The sequence below is a fragment of the Myxocyprinus asiaticus genome, chromosome 17 (genome assembly GCF_019703515.2).
Source record: "Myxocyprinus asiaticus isolate MX2 ecotype Aquarium Trade chromosome 17, UBuf_Myxa_2, whole genome shotgun sequence".
Classification (NCBI taxonomy): domain Eukaryota; kingdom Metazoa; phylum Chordata; class Actinopteri; order Cypriniformes; family Catostomidae; genus Myxocyprinus; species Myxocyprinus asiaticus.
Window position 1 is genome coordinate 38737691 of NC_059360.1, and position 23494 is coordinate 38761184.

The 23494-nt window shown below is 37.8% G+C and overlaps 1 protein-coding gene across 8 annotated transcripts in view; it reads left to right on the forward strand.

The window, feature by feature from the left end:
- LOC127454684 (neurexin-3a) overlaps nucleotides 1-23494 on the forward strand; it is a 444655-nt gene that overhangs the window by 404137 nt on the left and 17024 nt on the right. For 6 of the 8 annotated variants that reach the window (XR_007899593.1, XM_051722045.1, XM_051722042.1 and 3 more), the window contains one exon: nucleotides 21833-21917. Coding sequence is in view for 7 of the 8 variants with exons in the window: in XM_051722045.1 (XP_051578005.1) it covers nucleotides 21833-21917 (85 nt within the window). In the remaining variant the exon portion in view is untranslated. The remainder of the gene's footprint in view (nucleotides 1-21832; nucleotides 21918-23494) is intronic. The other 2 variants (XM_051722048.1, XM_051722047.1) reach the window with 1 other exon arrangement.

Genomic DNA, 23494 nt, shown 5'->3' on the forward strand with positions numbered 1-23494 from the left:
TCTAGGATCTGTATCATGGTGCTCCACGGGTAGATGATGCGAGTCCAATCTCCAGGCCATGGTTGTATATTGAAATGTGAATCGAGTTCCACTTTATTCCAGTTTATTTCCTCTTGAGGTGTAATGCCACAAAAAAAGCAACAAACAAAGGGGAAGCTATTAGAAAAGGACAAATCTGCATAACAATGGCAGTAATATTTATTATATTAAAACAAAGATATTCCTTCTTATTGTCCAAAGGAATTGTAAAGGATCATATAACGTATCAACTTTTAACGTATCAAATTTTTCCAAAGTTGTTCTAGAGTTTTGAAAAGACATCACTGGTAAAAATTTAGACATTGCATCAAGTTATATGCACATGAAAATATACATTATAAAATGAAGGCGTAAACAGATACACTATATTGCCAAAAGTATTCGCTCATCTGCCTTTAGACGCATATGAACTTAAGTGACCTCCCATTCTTAATCTATAGGGTTTAATATGACGTCGGCCCACCCTTTGCAGCTATAACAGCTTCAACTCTTCTGGGAAGGCTTTCCACAAGGTTTAGGAGTGTGTTTATGGGAATTTTTGACCATTCTTCCAGAAGCGCATTTGTGAGGTCAGACACTGATGTTGGACGAGAAGGCCTGGCTCGCAGTCTTCGCTCTAATTCATCCCAAAGGTGCTCTATCGGGTTGAGGTCAGGACTCTGTGCAGACCAGTCAAGTTCTTCCACACCAAACTCACTCATCCATGTCTTTATGGACCTTGCTTTGTGCACTGGTGCGCAGTCATGTTAGAACAGGAAGGGGCCATCCCCAAACTGTTCCCACAAAGTTGGGAGCATGGAATTGTCCAAAATCTCTTGGTATGCTGAAGCATTCAGAGTTCCTTTCACTGGAACTAAGGGGCCAAGCCCAGCTCCTGAAAAACAACCCCACACCATAATCCCCCCTCCACCAAACTTCACAGTTGGCACAATGCAGTCAGACAAGTACCGTTCTCCTGGCAACCGCCAAACCCAGACTCGTCTATCAGATTGCCAGATGGAGAAGCGTGATTCGTCACTCCAGAGAACGCGTCTCCACTGCTCTAGAGTCCAGTGGCAGCGTGCTTTACACCACTGCATCCGACGCTTTGCATTGCACTTGGTGATGTATGGCTTGGATGCAGCTGCTCGGCCATGGAAACCCATTCCATGAAGCTCTCTACGCACTGTTCTTGAGCTAATCTGAAGGCCACATGAACTTTGGAGGTCTGTAGCGATTGACTCTGCAGAAAGTTGGCGACCTCTGCGCACTATGCGCCTCAGCATCCGCTGACCCCGCTCTGTCATTTTACGTGGCCTACCACTTCGTGGCTGAGTTGCTGTCAGTCCCAGTCGCTTCCACTTTGTTATAATACCACTGACAGTTGACTGTGGAATATTTAGTAGCGAGGAAATTTCACGACTGGACTTGTTGCACAGGTGGCATCCTATCACAGTACCACGCTGGAATTCACTGAGCTCCTGAGAGCGGCCCATTCTTTCACAAATGTTTGTAGAAGCAGTCTGCATGCCTAGGTGCTTCATTTTATACACCTGTGGCCATGGAAGTGATTGGAACACCTGAATTCAATTATTTGGATGGGTGAGCGAATACTTTTGGCAATATAGTGTATATCTGAGAAACTCATTTCGATTTTTTTTTTTTTTTCAGTTAATCAAAACCTAACCAAATATGAACAGGCAGGTCTCCTCTCTGAACTTTTCGCATTTGATATTCTCTATGTTAAAGTCAATGTAAAATGCCATTCGCAAACCAGTTTACTTCGGTATTGTGACTAGGGCTAGGTGATATAGCTATAGATATTTCTCAACCTATTATTGATGATATTCAATAAATATCTCGATAATTATGTATTTGCTCTGAAATGACATAAAAGTGATTTCAACCAAAGAGCCATTGTAGCCAAGTATATTCAAAATGTCTATTTTTTTATGCATGACATCAAAATCTAGTTAAAAATAATGAAGGCATTTTTTCCAGTTTTTCACAAAATTAACACAAAAAAGAATTATATGTAATCATATTCATTTAGATACACTAATACAACAATACAGTAATAAAAGCAATATTTACATACAGTATATATTTTTTTACTAAAACAGTTTTTGTAAATGAACGGAGTATGCAAAAACTACAACTTAACTCACTTATTTTTTGCAGCACAGTAAATTGTATTAATATAATATAACATAACATAACAATATAATATAATACTGAATTTATTATCATGATTATTATCATTTTGAGGATTATATTTGTTTAATACAATAGTAATATATTTCTGTCCTATTTACTTCACCTTCACCTTGAGCTTTTATTTTGGCAGAACACTGAAAGTGCAGTTTGTAGCTATTTTAGGTTACAATGTGCAACGAATGTTTGAACCTGCAGCACTTTGCTTTTACAATGCATGCAAAGCTCTCTGAGATCGCTGAAAAGAGTATACTATGAGCTCTGCTGTGCACACAGAATAGCGCGTCACCCGTTCACTCAGAAGAGCAAATAGACCATGTATTCATTTAATTAAATTGTAGCCTTTTGCGATTTAATAATCACGTATGACAGTACCGTTATTTTGATGGATTTTGCAGCCTTGAAGAATTTCGAAATTAGTCTAATGACGCGCTCTTTAGGCAACCAAGCGGCCAAACAAAAAGCGCATTAAAATCGTTGCAATATTAACGATAATGCTTAATTTTATATCGCAAGCAAAATCATTGCGATAATATTGTGAATATTAAATATATCGCCCAGCCTTAAATGTGGCATATTTCTAAGGAAACAGGATATTCAACAAGAAAAAATGTAAGGTGGGACTTGATTTTATCCATCGTAATTGATTGGATTGTGAATGTAGTTTGTTGGAGGGGAGGGGTTGAAAAATAAGAAGGATTCGTAATGTTATCTGAAAAGGAAATTCACTTCAGAGGTTGTAATGTTTTAATAAAAAATTACGAAGACAGTTATTTTTTTATTGTGAATTGTGCACAGTAAGACCAGAAACATGCATTAAAAAAGTAAAATGTTAAAATATGGATTTCATGTTGACTTTATGGTGTACACATACGTACCATAAACAACAAGTATGAACAGAGAAGTTTACCTTATCCATGAAAAGTTATTGCAAAAGCTGGTATTTTTAATTCAAAACTTTCCATTTGATGCAGACTGACACAGGATTAGATGAACTGTCAGGAAAGCCAACTTACATCCTTATATGCGCACCACATGTCACTGTATTCTTATTAATGTTCCATACTACATAAATGCATCATTTTATGAAGCAGATATCTCATATTCTGATATCAAGGTGTCTAGGTAATAAACTCAGTCTCGTACCTGCTGTCTGAAACCAGTGTTCCTGTCTCATTTCTATGTCTACTATCTCTGTCATCTGTGCATTCAACTACTCCTCTGCTGACACAACCACACACACCATTTCCGAATGTAATTTTTAGCCACTCTTCAAATTAAACCGGCATGTCATAATAAAAGACGGCATTTTAGATTTGAATCTATAATTGCAACAAACAGTGTATTGCTTTCTAATTTTAGCCAGGACACAAAAGGGAGTGCTCAGGGAGATAGTTTGTCATAAGGTCCCATGCGACCTTGCCTTCCTTAGCTTGAGAGTGATTAAAGATAAGGCGCAAGAATGTTCCCGTGTAAACAAAAGATGAATGGCGGCTGTTTGAAAGCTCCAGCATTGGCTCATGATGATTATAGTTGGCCGTGCAGAGCACAAAAAGTTATGAGTATACAAAAGAGGATAAAGTGTTCTGGACTGAGTCTTTGCTGCAGGCCAAACTGGTGGAAGGAGGTATTGAGCAAAGTGTGCTGACTTAGATCTAAAAGTCAACAGGCAGTTGAGATACAAGGGGAGAAACAGAAATGGAAAAAGGTGGAGAGACAGTATTCAGAGAATGAATCACTTACACATACACATTCATTCTGACACCATTGTAGATACTGGCCCACGTAGTCTAAAAAAATCACTTGTGCTTTGTACAACCTTGCACCACACAGACAGGATTGTTGGTCTGGTTATTTCTTCAAGAAAACACGATGTGAGATAAGATGGCTGTCATCAGAGAGCTGAAACTCTCTGAATCATTCTGAAACTGATCTTCTCTCTTCTTATTGATTCGGTTTGTAATACAAGCTGTTCAATCCTCGTACTGCCAAAGCGGAGATAGACATGATAGCATCAAGGCCAGAGAGACCCACTGGAGGGATGAAAGGAGATGATTATCTGAAGACCAGAGTCAGCCAACTTTTCTTTTAATGTCTGTCTTTGTCTGCCTCCCGTTTTGAAGCAATGTGGAATCATTTGGGGGCATTGTGACAATGAGTACAGCTAGATGTTTTCTTTTATTTTAACTGCATGGAAAATGGAAGTGTTATCTTTAAAACCGGTGATCACCTCTTGAAGAGCATTTACTCTGCCCCTGTTTGCACCTGGAATTAGCATACAGTACATCTCGGGTGATCTGATGTAGACAGCTGATACACATTATAGTTTATATTGGTCACAAATGTGTCTCCTCTGACTACTTGTAATAGGATTTTGTCAAGGGAAGGGTCTCTAAATTCATGACTGCTGAAGATGTTCTCTGAAGTTTTTAGTATTTATTAGCTTTTCCGGACTGTCATTTCTTTGTTGATTGACAAGTTGTTTGAAGTTGATTGACAGGTGAGTAGGTGGCCCTTAACTATTGTCCAGGACACATTAAAACGAATTTAATTTATAATTTACAAATGCAATGTTGTCATTTCTTTTTAACCACCTATGTGGTTTGATTAATCGGATCACAAAACGTTTTGGACCCTGTTTGCACGTATTTTTTAGGACTGTCAATCGATTAAAATCGAATTAATTACAGGATGTGCCAATAATTAATCAGATTAATCCAGTTAATTGCATATATCAATATTTACTGAGAAAAGCCCCTAAATAAAGATAATTTAGTATGTAATAATTTAAATAATTATAATATATAATAAAGATTATAATTTGTATAATTCAAATACATTACATCATAAAGATACAGTATATTGTGCCAGCAGACAAGTAAAGCGTTTAGACAATAAAAAAATAAATAAAAAAAAGTGGCTTTAGAAGTCAAAACATTGTTTGTTTTATTTCCATATCAGTGAACATAACCCAATTATTGGCCTACTTCTGTATGCACTATTTTTAATTGTTGGTCTACGTCCTCATGCAGGGGCGTCGGACAGTGGGTAATGATGGACCTGAGTAACAGGGGCCCACAGAAAGGCTTCACTGATATTGCATTATATTATCATTTGTTATATACGTATATAGTAATAACATGCTGTTGGTTGGAATAAAATGTTGCAAGACTCTGTTTTCCACCTGTAAAAATGGGGAGTTCCCCTATAATCTGCCTTGTCTCCTCCCATGTTAGTGACCCCCACCCCCCCTCAACATAAGTGAAAGTGGTCTGGTCCATCAGCGGCACGTGGTCTAAACTGAGTACACGTCATGATGTAATTTGCTTAGTCCGTTAATGTATCTACAGAAATTAATCCAAAATTGGACATTCAAAAGAAAAAGGAGCGGAGAAAGAGTGGGAGGTAGCAGACAATTTATGAGTTTTTTACAGAAGAAAACTGAACCATACATGTCAACGTAGCTACTTTTGAAACTGGTGAATATTTGTTTGATATTCATGTAAACATGGTCCAAAATTAACACCTTGTATTCGGCAAATACAAGAAAAAAATGCTTTTGGCGAGAAAATACAGCGGAAATATTCACCAGGTGGTAGGTAACAATTATTAACAATAGCATAATTGCTTGCTTTTCATTAAACAGTGAACAATCAGATGCTTGCTTAATAAAGTGACGTGCACAATTCAAATCAAACTGTCAACATCTGCCGCTACTCACGCATCTACATATTTTACTTCACTGCAAAATTTACCATCAGATGTTTATCTATGATGCCTAACTGTTATTTTTTTTTTCCAGAACTCCATGAGATACATGTGAAAATTTCCTCACATTAAGCCACCAAAAAAAAAAAATAAAAAAAAATGTGAGGAGCAAAATCACCTGTCGTTGCGCTCCGATGCCATTGTCTATTTAAAGAAACAGTACCGATTTAGCATGTGTTCTGAGTATCAGTGTAAATCATTGTAAATGGAACCATTTATGCATGTAAACAATAAACATGTAACAAATATATATGAAAAATATAAATGCAGTTTCAAGACATTGAAATGTCTCAGGATAGGCCGAACAACCTGGCACTCTTCTCATTTCAGAAGTGTTATGGTGACTTTGCCAACAAGAAAACTCATAAATTTATACATGTATAATTTATTTTGTTAGTATGCTTTTTTTAATAATATTTTGCTTGATTCAAATAATATTTGTGTTTGAAAATAAAAAGTTGTGAATTAGCACTGTTAAATATCCATCTAAAATGTTTATACTGGATATTATCCCCACCACAAAAATAGTCCTTAAAATAGTTCTGTGCCCGGGGCCCAAAATTTGATGCTATGCCCCTGCTTCATGCATCAAATAAACGCTTTTGGAGCATTTCATTTTGGTTGAATTGCATCACACAAGCTTTCAGCATCGCTTGTCAAAAAAACGCTATTTTCTGGATGCTGTTTCAAGATAAAGTAGTTTGAAACTTTGTAAAATGCATCTCAAGATCCCTGCATTCTGTTATCATCAGTCCAGCCAAGTTTGAGCGCAAGATTAGACATCTGTGGAAATCTCAGCTGTCTGCTTTTGTTAGTTTGACAAGATGTGCTGCCAGTACAGCTGGAGTTGCACTGACTGCCCCCTACTGCCACTAATTCACAGAAACATCGTGCTTGAATTGCTCCGATGGTAGGAACATTAACTGCATAGATTTTTTTTTTTATGTGCTATTTTTTTTTATGTGCTATGTTTTTTTTTTTCATTTAATTAATCACACTTAATTAACATGTTAAATCGACAGCCCTAGTATTTAACACTATTCACATGAGATCGAATCGCCTGAAATTGATGCCAGTACCATGCGTAAACAGGTTTTCTGATTTGAGCGGTTTTGTAACATTCATTCTCAGATCCATTTGATTAGTGATGTACATTAAAAGCTCCATTTGTCTAATCCATGTCTTAATATGTTTGTTTGCAACCTTTTTTATCGCAGACCATATTTTAGTCTCAAGTTACAGTGACAGATGTTTACAAAATTTCTCATGCAGGTGAGAAACTCCTCACCTCCCACAAGTGACTGAAGAGTGTGATTTGGAAACAATATATACTGCAATGTAAGCAATTTCTGAGATCCAACATTCAGCTCTACCTTCCTCATGTCTTAAGGCCGGTAAATATAGTTGATTGAAAGGTTCATTTAATTAGTCCTGTCTGCTTAGCTAAATCAAACTGTCTCATCCATTCAATTAGCTACTGTCTCATCCATTCAATTAGCCGCCAATGTGCTACCAACATGCACTAACTATGAGAGCTGCATGTGAAGATTTTGTTTTTTTACAACATGCATAATTTCCTGTTAAAACAATTAGACTTAATGATAAAGGAAATGTTTAGAGACTTTTGTACCTTTAAGATGCAAATATATTTCCAACAGTTCAGTAGTTATTATGACAGCATTACCTCTGTTTCCAGAGATTACGACATCAGAATTGCTTTTGTTCCTAGTGATAATGACAGCTGCATTCTCTCAGTTCACAGTGATTATAACATCAGTGTTTCCTCTGTTCCCACTAATTGTGACATCAGCATTATGACTGTTAGCAGTGATCTTGACTTCAGAATGACTTTTGTTCCTGGTGATTATGACATCAGTACTATCTCTGTTCCCAGTGATTCACACTTAATCTCTGCATCTTTGAAGATGATAACCATAACCACTTCTTAAATCAGAAAGGGCATAAAAACATGACTAGGAGAACTTCCTAAATCTCAAAGATTATTCCAGTGTCAGCACTTTCATTGGTGCTGTATAATCGATTAGGACTGAAATGAATGATTTGGCTATGGTCTGGATCGTAAATCACATGCATGCTCCTATATCTACAGGATTTACATGCACAGACTTTTGGCAGAGGATGCACTGATCCAGTAGTGTGAGCGTTTCGACTTAGATTTACTTTTGCAATTTGTAAATGTGTATTTTTGCACCCTTTGTAAAGTCCCTGTACTTCTTTGTTTTTTGTATGTGACAAATGAAAAACAGCCTCCAGTCCCTTGTCTTTTTTCTAAGGGCTGAGTAAAGATACAGAAAAACATTCACCTCCATTTTTGGGGATAAGTTGTTTTCAAGTGCAAGTTTAGCAGGGCTGCCCATTACTTGGTAATAGGCTTTCTGTGTTAATGTATTTAAGTCTGTCTGTGTGTTCACACTGCACTTATTTGAGTCCTGTTAATGAAATGTCCTACATTATCCACAAGCTGCTCTCTGACCTCAATTAAATCAACCGGTGAGACAAGCCAAATGGAAAGAAATAGCTAATTTCGGGTCTTTGGGTCAGAGGCAATACATTTGCAAAGCTTTTCATCAAGCACTGAAACTATTAAGCTTTTACACCTCAGAAATGTTTAAACTTGCAAAAATACTTTGCATTAAGTCACTGATTTAATGCAAGACTGTCAGCGTAGTCATTTAAGTTATCGACAAGGTCTCGCAGATGTAATGAATTTAGTGTGTGTGCCCATTTAGTTATTAAGGGAATGAGTTTATCCCCAAAGCTTCCTGCTGTCATATTGTTAAGCATGCATTTTTTTTTTAATGCAAGTCCAAATTTATGGCATTATTTATTCGTTTCAACATGATGACATGAAGTTGGAATGTTGATTCCGAATGTTCCATTACCCTGACATCGACCCCATTATGCAGAGTGACTGACAAGCACCATCTCCCATGGAAGAGCATTGTGTCAGCTGAGTGGGGGACCCAGGTTCACAAACCACATTGAAACGAGGAAGTAATCATGTTCGCACAATCAGTGACAAGCACAATTTGGAGCTTCTATTTTCCCTCAAAAAATATTTTTATTCCACTGATGGTTAGGTTTGGGGTTTGGGGGTAGAGTTAATAAAATATGCCCTCCTCTTCACTGTATTACATCCTTAACAGCTAAAAACAACTCACTTTACAATTAACGTTTCAACCTACTGTTTCCGAATTCACTGTGAGAAAAGTCTTTTCACCAGTTTGTTTCACCATGATGAATTTAAAGTGAACATTATGTTTTCGGTTTTGGTTACATGTTTGCTGCATTTGGAGTTACAAATGGCGGAACAAAAAAATCCCATGAAAAAAGGCTCATTTTGGTGCACTGTAAAAAAAGCATTTTTGTCTTGTTCTCCTGTAAAAATATCAAAACATTTTTTAAAACAAGATCAATTTACTTTAGAAGATATTTTGTCTTGTTTGCAGAGAAATCTTACAAACATTTAGTAGTGTTAATGCTTATAACAAGAAAAAAACTATATGCTGATGGAGTAAGAAAAAAAACTTGATTCAAAGAGAAAACAAGTTTATTTTTCTTACCCCACTGGCAAATAGTTTTTTTCTTGTTTTAAGCATAAACCCCACAAAATTTTGTGAAACTTGGAAAATTGCCAATAGGGACTTTATGCCAAGTCCTCGCCCTACATTCCTGTCATTAGCCCCGCCTGTTTATATAGTACATATACGCAGAGGACTTAACCACATTTTCCAAGGACATCATTCAACTGAAATGGCCTATTTTAACCTGTATGCACAAGAACATTAGAAATGTTGACTTTATTGTCTACATCAGTGTTTGATGGCCAAGCACTGAAGCCAGTTGCTCTTAGTTTAAGCATTTATTAGACAACGTCACTTGTTTTTCAAAATATTCCACTTCCAGTTTGCACCTTGTTTGCCATTTGATATTCAAAGGCTTTGAGTAGACCCTTTGTAATAACGTGTCCAAAAGACTATATCTCTCTTTTTTATAAACATCCTTAGGGTGTCCAGATTAACCACATTCTCTGTAACTGAGATGCTGGCCTCTTCTACTCTGTCACTCTTTAGCTCCCTCCTGCTTCCAGTACCCAGCAGGACACTAGCACAACTCACACAGGCTGTCAGTTATCTCTGAGCAGAGACATGGTACATATCTTGCATTGATTAAGCAGATTTGCATATGCAGAGCAGGCCTCAAGGCAAAGAGCTGAATGCTAACCAACATCCACAATGTTACAGGCCCAAAAATACCAGCTCACCCTGCAGCTGTGAGGTTATTGTGCACTGAGTAGGCAAATAATGCCATCAGCCTGCTTGGCACTGTATAGGAAGTGGCCTGGAAGTTGTCAAGCTGTGCCATATCTGCTAGAGCAGCATTTGTACACTTTTGTGTAGATTTCTATGACGAATGTCCATTCATCATACTGTATGTGTAAACCTCTATCCCTGTATGCCTCCCAATTTTACAATCTGTTTTCAAGTAGGGTTGGGAATCCGTAGGGACCTTTCAAGCTTTGCAAACAAATGTTGCACTTCCTGCTTTACTTCATCATATAGCCATCGTAGAGTCAGTCAGTACATGTGCAGTTATAAACAAGCTACAGGGGTTTTTCGCATAGTCGAGCTACAGTCTTCGTCTTTCTGTCACAGTATATATATATATATATATGTAATCTAATATTTGAAGTAAGGACGTCAGCTAAGGAAGTGCCGGTAATACACACTGCGTGCCACCTCTGTCTGTCGGAGCATGAGGCCAACGCCAAGGCCAATTGCAGTCCGATTAACGTGTGTATGCATTAGGGATGTGCCAGAAGCCAAATTCCTTATTCGGAAAGACATGGATAATGCCTTCAAAATAATAACGGATTCATCCGAATAATATAAAAAATATTCGTATGACTGATTATTCAACAAGCACAAGGATCAAGCGGCATTTTAAATAAACATATCCAAAATTACAACAAATTTATGAATCTGTGCAGCCAATATTTCTAAAGTGTAAACCTTACGAATGGAAATGCGCAAGGTGTGATTTCAAATCGGATAGGCATGGTCTCGACTCCGTTTGCAGTCTCTATTAATTGTGCGCATCTGGAGCTTGTTAAGTGTAACATTAACTAAGATAAGACATCATTTACACTTTCCACTTCTTGAAATGTCTGTTAATGTATCACATGATTCACATGTGACTCTTGTGTATTTATTTATAGCCTAAACCTGAGTGCGATGTTAAATTCCTGAAATGAAGTGATGATTTCACATCGGAGCTCGTCTGTCCATCTCTTAAAGTTGACAACATTTATATCCACATGAGTGATTAAGGTAATTGTCTGTTTTTTGTTTTTTTGTTGTTGTTTTTTTCTAAATCCATAAAGGTTTAAATGCTCAATAGTGTAGCCTATTCATCTCTTAGGATAATTCCTCCTTCAAATCAAATCAGATCAAATCACTTTATTGTCACACAGCCATATACACAAGTGCAATGGTGTGTGAAATTCTTGGGTGCAGTTCCGATCAACATAGCGGTCGTGACAGTGATGTGACATATACCAATTTACAATAACATCAAATTAACACAGCACAATTTAAACGTCTGATATACACATAATTACACACAACAATATACAAATAATAACATACACTGTACAGTATACAATATGCACTATATAGATACACATTATTCAATAAAAATAAAAAATACAAATACAAATATATAAAAAGTATATATAGTAGTATATATAGAATGTACAGTATTGTACTGTATTGACATTCAGGCTGTCGGTTGATAGACAGTTGTTAAGAGAGAATATAATATAATAATAATAATAATAATATAATTTATGACAGTCCGGTGTGAGATATAAGAGTAAGGGTAATAAAATGCAGTGCTGATGTATTTTGATCGTGGGAGATCAAGAGTTCAAAAGTCTGATTGCTTGGGGGAAGAAGCTGTCATGGAGTCGGCTGGTGCGGGTCCTGATGCTGCGATACTGCCTGCCTGATGGGAGCAGTGAGAACAGCCCATGGCTCGGGTGGCTGGAGTCTCTGATGAGCCTCCGAGCTTTTTTCACACACTGCCTTGTATATATTTCCTGGAGGGAGGGAAGCTCACCTCAGATGATGTGTCTGGCAGTTCGCACCACCCTTTGCAGTGCTTTGCGGTTGTGGGCGGTGCTATTGCCGTACCAGGCGGAGATGCAGCCAGTCAGGATGCTCTCTACAGTGCAGGTGTAGAACCGTGTGAGGATGTGGCGGTTCATTCCAAACTTCCTCAGCCGTCTCAGGAAGAAGAGGCGCTGATGAGCCTTCTTCACAACGACTTCAGTGTGGATGGACCATGTAAGTTCCTCAGTGATGTGCACACTGAGGAACTTGAAGATGCTGACTCTCTCCACTGGTGCTCCATTGATGGTGATGGGACTGTGTTCTCTGTCTTTTCTTCTGAAGTCCACCACAAGCTCCTTTGTCTTACTGACGTTGAGGGAGAGGTTGTGCTCCTGACACCAGTAGGCTGTTTCATAATTGTCAGTGATCAGACCTACCACCGTTGTGTCATCAGCAAACTTAATGATGGCATTGGAGCTATGTGTTGCCACACAGTCATGTGTGTACAGGGAATACAGTAGTGGGCTGAGAACACAGCCCTGTGGGGCTTCAGTGTTGAGGGTTAGTGATGAGGAGATGTTGCTGCCTATTCTAACCACCTGGCGTCTGCTTGACAGGAAGTCCAGGATCCAGCTGCACAGCGAGCTGTTTAAGCCCAGAGCCCGGAGTTTCTCATCTAGCTTGGAGGGCACTATGGTGTTGAATGCTGAGCTGTAGTCTACTTTTTTCCCAGGTGGGAGAGAGCAGTGTGTAGTGTAGATGCAATGGCATCATCAGTGGAGCGGTTGTTGCGGTAAGCAAACTGCAATGGGTCAAGAGAGAGAGGCAGCACAGAGCAGATGTAATCTCTGATTAGTCTCTCAAAGCATTTGCTGATGATGGGGGTCAGAGCAACAGGACGCCAGTCATTTAAGCAAGTTATTTTTGATTGCTTTGGAACAGGCACAATGGTGGATGTTTTAAAGCATGTAGGGACTACAGACAAAGAGAGGGAAAGGTTGAAAATATCTGTAAAAACACCAGCCAGCTGGTTCGCGCATGCTTTGATGACGCGGCCCGGAATGCCGTCTGGGCCCGCGGCTTTGCGGATATTCACCCGTTGGAAGGATCGGGTTACATCCGCTACAGAGACGGAGAGTGAACTAACCTCTGTAGCTTCGGCCGTGAGAGCTCTCTCCACGAGGGCGGTGTTATTTCCCTCAAAACAAGCATAAAAAGTATTTAGCTCATCCGGGAGAGAGGCAGCGGTGTTCATGGTGGAGTTTTTATTCCCTTTAAAGTCTGTGATGATGTTAATTCCCTGCCACATGCTTCTAGAGTTGGTGGTGTTAAACTGTCCTTTAATCTTGCTCCTGTACTGGCGTTTCGCTGTTCTGATAGTTTTCGGAGGGCATAACTGGCTTGTTTATGCTCCTCCGTGCTCCCGGAATTAAAAGCAGAGGTCCGCACATTAAGTACCGCGCGAACCTCGTTATTTATCCATGGTTTCTGGTTCGGATAGATCCGTATTGTTCTGGTTGGAACGACGTCCTCTACGCACTTTTTGATGAAACACATTACGCTATCAGCGTAAAGCTCAATGTCGTCATCAGAGGCGGACCGGAACATCTCCCAGTCCATGTGATCAAAACAGTCCTGTAGCGTAGAGTCTGATTGGTCCGACCAGCACTGGATCATTCTGAGGGTGGGTGCTTCCTGTTTCAGTTTCTGCCTGTAAGCGGGCAGAAGCAGAATGGAAGAGTGGTCCGATTTGCCAAATGGTGGGTGGGGGAGGGATTTGTAGCCATCCCAGAAGGGAGAGTAGCAATGGTCCAAAACCCGGTCCCCTTGTGTGTTAAAATGAATGTGCTGGTGGTATTTTGGTGCGACTGATTTGAAACTGGCTTTATTAAAGTCTCCGGTCACAATGAACGCGGCCTCAGGGTGCACGGTTTCCTGCTCACTTATACATCCATACAGTTCCTTGAGTGCCCGGTCTGTGGCGGCTTGTGGCGGGATGTACACAGCAGTGATAATGACTGCTGTGAATTCCCTCGGTAGCCAGAATGGTTGACACAGAAGCATGAGAAATTCCAGATCAGGAGAGCAGAAAGGCTTGATAGAATGTACGTTCCTCTGATCACACCAGGATTTGTTGATCATAAAACATACACCACCACCTCTGCTTTTACCTGAGAGGTCTTTCGCTCTGTCTGCTCGGTGCACGGAGAACCCCGTGGGTTCAATGGCTGAGTCTGGAATCTCCACAGACATCCAAGTTTCCGTAAGGCAGATAATGCAGCAGTCCCTTGTCTCTCGTTGGAAAGAGATCCGCGCTTTCAGCTCGCAGAGCTTGTTATCCAGAGACTGAACATTTGCCAGTAGAATAGTGGGTAGTGGGGGTCGATTTGCGCGGCGTCTTACTCTGATGAGAACGCCGGCTCTGTTTCCCCTTTTCGTCCTGCATTTCCGCGGCCATGCAGCCCAGACAAAGGGCTCCGCTTGCGTGTTTGTAAACAGCAGGTCGGCATTGAGGAATTTGAAGTCTGGTTTTCGGTGTGAAATTGCTGAACCAATGTCCAAAAATGTTTGTCTGTCGTAGACAATAAGGCTGACAACATCCAAGACAAAAAAACATAAGAATTGTGAACAAAACAAACAAAACACTACTATGTTGTGTCGGAGCTCGCAACGCAGCAGCCATACTCGGCGCCATCTTGAGTCCAATCATCCTTACGTAATATGAAGAAATTGAAACATGCTCCGTCTTTTTTTCTTCTTCTTCTTCTTCTTTAAACTGTGCTAAATTTCAGAATGTTAAGAGTTCTACATTTAACATTATTATTATTATTAGCCTATTATTATTGTTGTTGTTGTTATTGTTATTATTATTATTTTACTAAATAATGGCGTAGTATCGTAAAAATTTCTGATAGACCTGTTTTTAGGCTATATTGGTTTCATTTTAATTTATTTTAATGTTTGAATTTGTTTTTATTATTCACTGCAAAATGTGTGCTTGACTTTTCACATTTTGCTTAACACCTCCTGCCTCCAGAATAATGTTGTTATACATGCACAGACAAATGACAATTCTGTGTCATGCAGATATTAATATCTGAAATACCAGGAGAAACCACAGTTAACAACATATTCCACAGTTAATGTAGCCTATAAATTTAGCTTCAATTAGTAAGAATAAAAAGAATAAAATCATATTATTATAATAATTGTATAATAATAATAATAATAATAGTAATATAATTATTATTATTATTATTAGGCTATTATTATGAAAAGGCATAAACAAGGCATATTTTATTAAGAGAAACTATAAATGTGAGAGTGACATTTAAAAATTGCCATTTCATTTAGTTTTGACGCACTTCCGGTTTAAGCCCCGCCCACACTTGGTTCTATCCGAATACAGAGACAGATACAGATCATTTTGTCATATGAACAGATTCAGATAGAAATACAGATAATGGCTTCACTGCACACCGCTAGTATGCATGCTGGATGAAGCCGAGTTACAGTCAAATTATCTAGATCTGTTAGCCCCACTTTGCAAAAATCAGACTAAAGCATTTATGATATTTTAAAAAGACAAATTATTGTTTTAGTCTGACTGAAATCAAACTTTTAATGTGCATGTAAACGTACTGAGTGCCACAAAAAAAGTGTACCATGGTTTCAACATGTTTATCATTACACAAAAGCCCTTAGCAGTCAAGCTTTACTGAGGATTTGTACAGAAATCCTTAAAAATTATACAAGTTACAGACTTAGCCCCTTCTGAGTTTGCATTCTGAACGAATTACAATAATTGAGTCTTTTCACACACTTGCTCTGAGTGGAGGGCAATCTGTTTGATCCCAAAAATATTAATATGAAAAATGTAACTAAAAATATTGATTACTGGCATTAGAATATTGTAACAGTAGTATTATTAGGTAAAATATCACAATACTTTGAAAGTACTTTGTCCCACTTCTAAGTTCAGACCACTTACTGTGTGAACAGCTGTTTCGCATAATTTCTCTGAATGGAATTTAGAACAATTCAGGGCTTTTTTATCATGCAGACTTGCAGCTTTTGGTGCAGCCCATTCTTTGGTGGAAGTTACACTGAGCTTATCTTACCCTAACCCTAACCGAATCCTGACCTAACAACCATTAAGGATCAGGGTTGTAGAGCTCACAGCTTTCTGCTGCTCTATACCTGGTTGGGGAAAGTAAGGGAAATATACAAAGGAAGTTTTGAATGTTAAAACCATATTGTATCTGTATCTGTATATGCATATATTTATGGTTTTCATTGATATTTTGTGAATATTTTGGCACCAAGATCTGCACAGCAAAAAAAATTCCTTAATTAGTTTTTTCTTCCTAGTTTTTCCAGTAAAATTATCTAAACATTCATAAAACAAGATATTTATTGAGAAGCAAAATTTTGTACGGTTATATGACTTGTTTTTAGAGAATACATCTTCATAGGTTTATTCTTTCCTAGCAAATTCATTGAAAAATAGTTTTTTTTCCCCCTTCTTTTAGGCATAAATCTAACAAATTTAAGTGAGGTTTATGCTTAAAACAAGAAACTAATAAGATTAATTTCTGATATATTCTCTAAAAACAATTTTGCTTTTCAAGTAAATGTATCTTGTTTTAAGGATGTTTATATATTTTTACTGGGGAAACAAGATAAAAGTGCTGATTAAGATTTATTCTTTTTTTTTTTTGCTGTGTTCTTTCTGCCTGACTTTTACTTTCTCCTTTCAGTCTTAAGTCCTTTGCACACCAGAGGCGACACAATAATGCTAAACGAATTGCAAACGAATCACTTTTTCACATTAAAAGCAAGGCTAATTATCGCCGTTAGCACATTCACGCCTTTAAAATAGGTGGTGCTAATCGACAAGCTATTTTAACCTGGTACAGTAGGTGACGCAAAGCACCTTTCAGCCGGTCTATCATGGATGAGAAGAAGAACTACTTATTTGCAAAACAACCATGGAACCACAATACAAAAGACAAGCAAGCAAGTTCTCTAGCAAGCCGACTGAAAAAAATAAAAATGGATTTCTCTACAAGCTGCAGCAGTGATGCCCATTTCGTTGTAGATTTGCTTAACAAGAAAGAAAACACTTCATGAAACACTTTCACAAACTATTTCTGTTCACCTGCTGGACAAGTTGACTGGCAGCATTATCATGTACAGTATACACAGTCTAATGGGTGATTAGAAAGAATCAAGTGTAAAAAATAATATTAACTGTTAAAACATGTTATCAATTGGAACAATACTGATTATATGCCACTGCCACACTTTTTGTATATACTTGTTTTATGTGCATTTGTTTCAAATGAATGCGTAATGCATACACATAATGACTGTTTAAACAAATGTTGTCAATTGGAATAATACTGAATGCATCTTATTGCCATGTCCATCTGCTTGTGTTGTACATTTGCTCAAAACCCTGCATGTTACATGCGGGTTAAATGCGACAAAATCTAAATGATCCAAGAGTCTATTTAATCCACACAATAAAACACAAATCCTAATCAACAAAACCAATCTTCAGTCTGACCCATTATTAGATACTTGAAAACTGTTACCAACGATAACACAGCAATACAATTACATAATTTTGTGGAGAACCACCACGTTTTTTTGTTACACAAAGGCATTTTGTAACAAAGACATATTCTGAGTGCACTGCAAGTCACAGCAATAGTATTCATATTATTAATTTTGGGGAAGAAAAACACTTAAGATCTAAAAAATTATACAAAGGCAAAGATACTGCAGTATATATTATACTCTATTAGAGATATAAGAGAACTCGCATAAGACTAAATGCAAAGGCAAACAATGCAGCAATATGGAATACATTATGAAGTCAATCCACATAAGATCAGAGAGGTTTTTTTTTTTTTAAAGGGGATGCAAGGCAGTGATGCAGCACTATCATTTACATGTTAAGAGAACTTAAATTAAATACACATCCTCACTGCTGATTCAAGATTTCTTCCTCGAGTTACTTCAGCGTTTAATGTCTGTGGTCTAAACAGCTTTCTGTGCTTTAGCGCCACCAGTTGCTCTAGTTCTGGTAACTGCAGCGGCTCCTAACACGTGATTCAAAGCTCGTATTTATTAGTCAAGGCATTTCATTGCCAGGCAAAGAAAAAAATCAACACACTCTCTTTGTCGGCACACGAATGTTCACTTTAGGTGTGAATGGCTTCATAGGAATCCATTGTTTCTCTTCAAAACATCGAGAAATTCCAGCGAAAATTTGCATTTGGTGTGCAGAGGCCTTTTGCTGCAGTCAGTCCACTCTGCTTTCAGTGAATCCACAGACTATTATTGAAGTTCAAGGGGAAAAATACAAGCATGTCCGTAATGACCTTTACCACGTCAAGGTAGAATAATCAGATTTCACTCTGTCTTTGCCTCAGCATGCCTGCAGACAGCTCACTAAAACTCAATACACCGCAGAGCTGCTCATTTTCACCTGGCCAGACGGATAGACGGTCCAAAGGGTACTGTCATACTGTATATAGCTACTGTATGTATGCCCATTCAAAACTGGCATTGTAGTCAGCTATTATTCAATATAGAAAAGCAAGCAAGCTATAGACTTTAGTTAGATTGGACATATTCCATTTGGCAATAACAAAAGTGAGGCTTTAAGGGACGAGTCCATTCAATGTGTCATTTTGTGTACATGGGTGTCTTTCCACAAATTGTCAGTGGACAAAACACTTTCAAATGTGGAGTAAAAATGTGGAGTAAAAATGTCATTTAAGAGTGAAAATTCAACCTCCAAATCAAGCTCATAATTGTTAATGTGAACGCAATTACTTCCTGGTTTGCATGGGACAAGTGTCTAGGAGATTTCTCACGCGACGTGCTGTCAGTAGCGCTAGATGGAAAGGTGATCACTATTGAATTGGTGTGAAAATGTCTGATAGGGGATGGTACTTTTCAGTTTGATAGAATCGGGTTGATTTCAGGGTACATGAAAATTCGGAACCAATGTGTCGATTTCCAATGTGATCATGTTGGTTTAGAGCTTCTGCAATTAATTCCTGGACACCAAATCAGAATAAATAGAAGGTCCACAAAGTTTTATTTAATGATGTTCAAAATCAATAAACAGATAAGTCTTGGGTCAAAATACGTTGTTCTTTAAATAATGTGTAATTTTCTTAAGACTGAAAACAAATTGAACGGATTTAGCTGGATTTGCTTATCTGTTAGACACCATGAAGCATTGCACTTTGGGATTTGAGAAAAGTGACGAAGCGAGCTAATCTTCCAGGAGTTCAATATTAAGTTCTCGTCCCTGTCAGGCTAGGCAGGGAAAGGATTAGGCTCTTCTGCAGAGATGAATATTAACGGCTTATGTACCACGGAAACACATTCTCGCATTGTTAATATGTAGATTTAGGCCATTTTCTCGTTCCCAACAAAAGTATTAGTAAATGAGTATAAAATGACATAAATCAGCAGCTCTCTACTGCATTACTGGCCTGTGTTAGTGCTGAACTCATGGTATTGTGAAAGAGGATATTGAAGACAGCTTTTGAGATATGCAATGCTTCTAACATATTCTGTGCTAATAGATTGCAGTAGCCGTACATGTACCTATGCATTAGTTGGCAAAAATCTTTAGACATGCATGTATTCACCAACATATTCAAGGCAGTCTTTGTGTCAGTAATGTTTAATACTGAATTTCAATCGTGGGCTCGGTTTGGAGCAGTTTATGACATTAAATGCTGCATTTTGATGTCGTTCAATGGGGAACCCCAAGATAATTTCACATTTTCTCCGCAATCAGTCAATTACATTTCTCATTGCTTTCTGCATCAGTGATTTCCACCTCTCCTTTCCGTCACAGCGATGAGATGTTTGCCACACTAAATATAAATTCAATGAATAATTTCATATTTGCGAAGACCGATATTCCACACCAATCCAGTGTGGAGCGCCACCTTGCCTGGAATGCATTCAAATCCATTTTTGCACAACATTTATTTTTATTTTTTTCATTCTCATACCAAAACGTGGAAAAAGGAATAAACTCAACTCTTTCCCGGCTTAAGCCCACCAAGAATATAGGGGGATAACATTTTATTATTTTGTCAAAGCTAATCATATTTATGGTCCTGTGCTTTCATATACTGTAGGAAAGCACTTTCAGTTCCTCTGTGTTATTTGAAATTTCATCAACTTGGTCTACGACAGTACTTATTTTGCCCCACATACTAATCTGCTCCTAATAAAGACATGCCAAGCAGAGGGTGTGAAAAACGAGCTCACCGCTGCGTTTGCCATGAGTAAGAGGGAGCTGTGGGGATAAATCAGAGCAGAGAGACATTGGAGACACACAGATAATCTCAGAGCGCCGCTGTGTATTTGGTCCTCAGCTCTCAACAGCAGTGATCTACAGTGATGGAAAATCCATGCAGAATTTCAAAAGGGCGAGATGGAGGTGACTCACATAAATGTTTGGCTTTAGCAGTTTTTCCAAAATAAAAGTTTTTTTTTTTTTTTTATTTATTTATTTTGGAATTAACACCCTGAGCTCATTCATTTAATGTCTGTCACTGGTGACAGTGACTTATTGCATATGAGCAAGCAAACATAGAATCTGCACCCACAGAAAGTTCTGCTGATTTCTGCAGAATTAGAATTCTTAAAATTCATAAACTGCACCACAACCATCACTAAATGGAATTTAATAAATAATTGTCGTTTTCAATTATCGTTTCTGTTTGGGATGTTTAGACAAACAGAGCAATATTTTGATAGCTCCACAGTTACACTTTTCATGGAAATCAACATACAAATAGCTTACTTAAACAGTAGTTGCCTCTGCATATTAAGCTGGGATTGGAGAATATCTTTAAACATCTGAAAAATGGCACACTTCCGTTTTAACCCTTAAATGCATGGGAATTTCACCAAACACACATATTCGGTTCTTTAGAGACCCGGCACTTATGTCTATTAAAAATGGATCTACAAAATGGCCAGACAGTGTAAAATTTTCGAAATATTTCAAGACAATTAGAAAATAATAGAAAATAATATATTGATATAAAATATATGTTGATATATATTAGCATTTTATTTTTCATATATCAAAGAGAAAATGCAGCAAATCAGGACAAATCTAGAACAGGATTCATTACTTTCACACTGAAATTTCATGAGAACTGGCTGTCAAAAACATCTTGAGCTACACATAACACATAAGATACACATGAGGTACACATAAGTTCATTTTTTTTTTTTTTTTGGTGTGCATGTTACACTATTTATAAGAGAGAGATTGCGGAATACTAAAGAGGTTTGGGCACAACTCCAAAAAATGAGGCACAAGGGGTGGAATGAGGTCCCGGGTCACTGAAAATCCGAGGTATGCATTTAAGGGTTAAACTAATTTGATAATGCTTTCAGCTACCAGTAAGTAGTCTCAGCTCCATACAACACATTTTTTGTTTCAATTAATTCTGCAGATTTTCCCTCTAAATCTGTGAAAAGCAGTTTTGTAGATTCTTTAGACTCCTACAAAATGAGCAATGTTATCTTAAAATGCTCTTTAAGAGTATGGTGGTGCAATCTAATGCATTAAGTCTATCTCTCTTTTTTGGGTCTGTTCTCCTGTTTGTGTGTTTCATCATCTTATGGCTACCCAATAGACCACGGACGACATGGTCTCTTCGGCAGAATGCTCCAGTGACGACGAGGACTTTGCTGAGTGCGAAGGACATGCAGGTGGGCTAGGTCAGTTGAATTTTGCTTGCCTCTATGTGGTGGCCTTTCATTCGCAACTGAGGATCAGATCCTCAAAGCATCGCCTCCCCCCATGGAAAGAAAAAGTGTAACTTCCTGCCCAATCCAACCCATGTACACCAGTATAGAAACATGGATATAGTAGGATGTAATAGAAATAGAAATAGGTTTGCATTTCTAATGCTTAGACCATTCAGTAGCCTAGAATCAGAGCTTATCTCAAATCATTCCCCCCAAGCTTTAATTATGAGCTACACTTGGCCATGGGGTTTTCCGAAGTGGTTAACATGATCACACTCAATACTAATTTTGTCCACAGTGCCTATTATCAGAGCATACGTACAAAATTAGTACATAAATGTGACATGTTCTCTGCATTGATGCTTCAAAATGTATCATATACTGAGGTTTGTGATAGTGGACTGCGTTTTGGCACATGATACATTTTGAGTTTTCTCTATGAACTTTGCTTTCAGCCAAATAGTCAATTAAGTGCTGTTGAAGCAGTCTTTCCTTTTCTTTTCTGTTTCCTCATTTAAAGAGGCTTGATCTAAGTTAACTTTCTTTAATAGAGAACAGATATCATCGAATTTCTGTGTACAGATTTTTGTTTTGTGTCGTTATGCTTATATAACAATATAATTTTGCCTCAGTGTGAACAAAAGTGTTCTGCTAATTTTTTCCAACCCAAATATGAAAAATGTAATTTAGCGATTAGAAAACAGATATAGTGCAAAAGACATTTGTGAGAAATTGGGTATTGGCTTTTTTTTTTTTTTTTTTTTTTTTTTTTTACATAATGGTAGCTTTCAGAAAATAGCTTGTCATGTCTTTATGAAAAATGTAAATTTATGATTGTAGTTGTAGATAACTGAAATTGAATTCCTTTAATTCTCAAATTAATTGTATGATAATTTGAATATAACACCACCTATTATAATAATGTTAAATTTTTCATATCTGAGAAGTGGACCAGCACATAACAAAGAACTTTTTACATTAATTCATTTGGCTGATGCTTTTATCTAAAGTGACTAGACATTTAATAAGTTAGGCTTTTTTACATGGGATTCGAACCCATGACCATGGTGTCACTAAATCCACGCTCTACCAGTTTAGCTACAGAACGGCATCATCAGATCATTTTCAGTGTCCTAAGCTATTTCATGGCTTGTTAGTTTTATCTATTGGCCTGTAATGTGGACACTAATGTGTAACATTTTTATTGAGTTCTATTCAATGAAATCGTATATTGTTATGTTTTCATGTAGACATGACAGGCTAGTGTCATCTGCTTTGTTCACCATAGCCCGCTCTGACCCTCTGCAATTCTCTAAAATGTCAGTCCCAATTTCTTCCAAATGACAGTCACCAGGTTAGTGGTTTGAGAATAATATCCATCTTTCTTAAATCTTTATGTACTCATAAAGAAAGCTATTGACAGGGTCCCAATCATCCAGTCACGTTTACACAGAAATTCATGCCATTCTAACCTCTACATTGATTGATGTGAACGGCTGCATGAAACATTATCGCTGCAGGGTCTGTCCTCGTATATGGAGAGTATT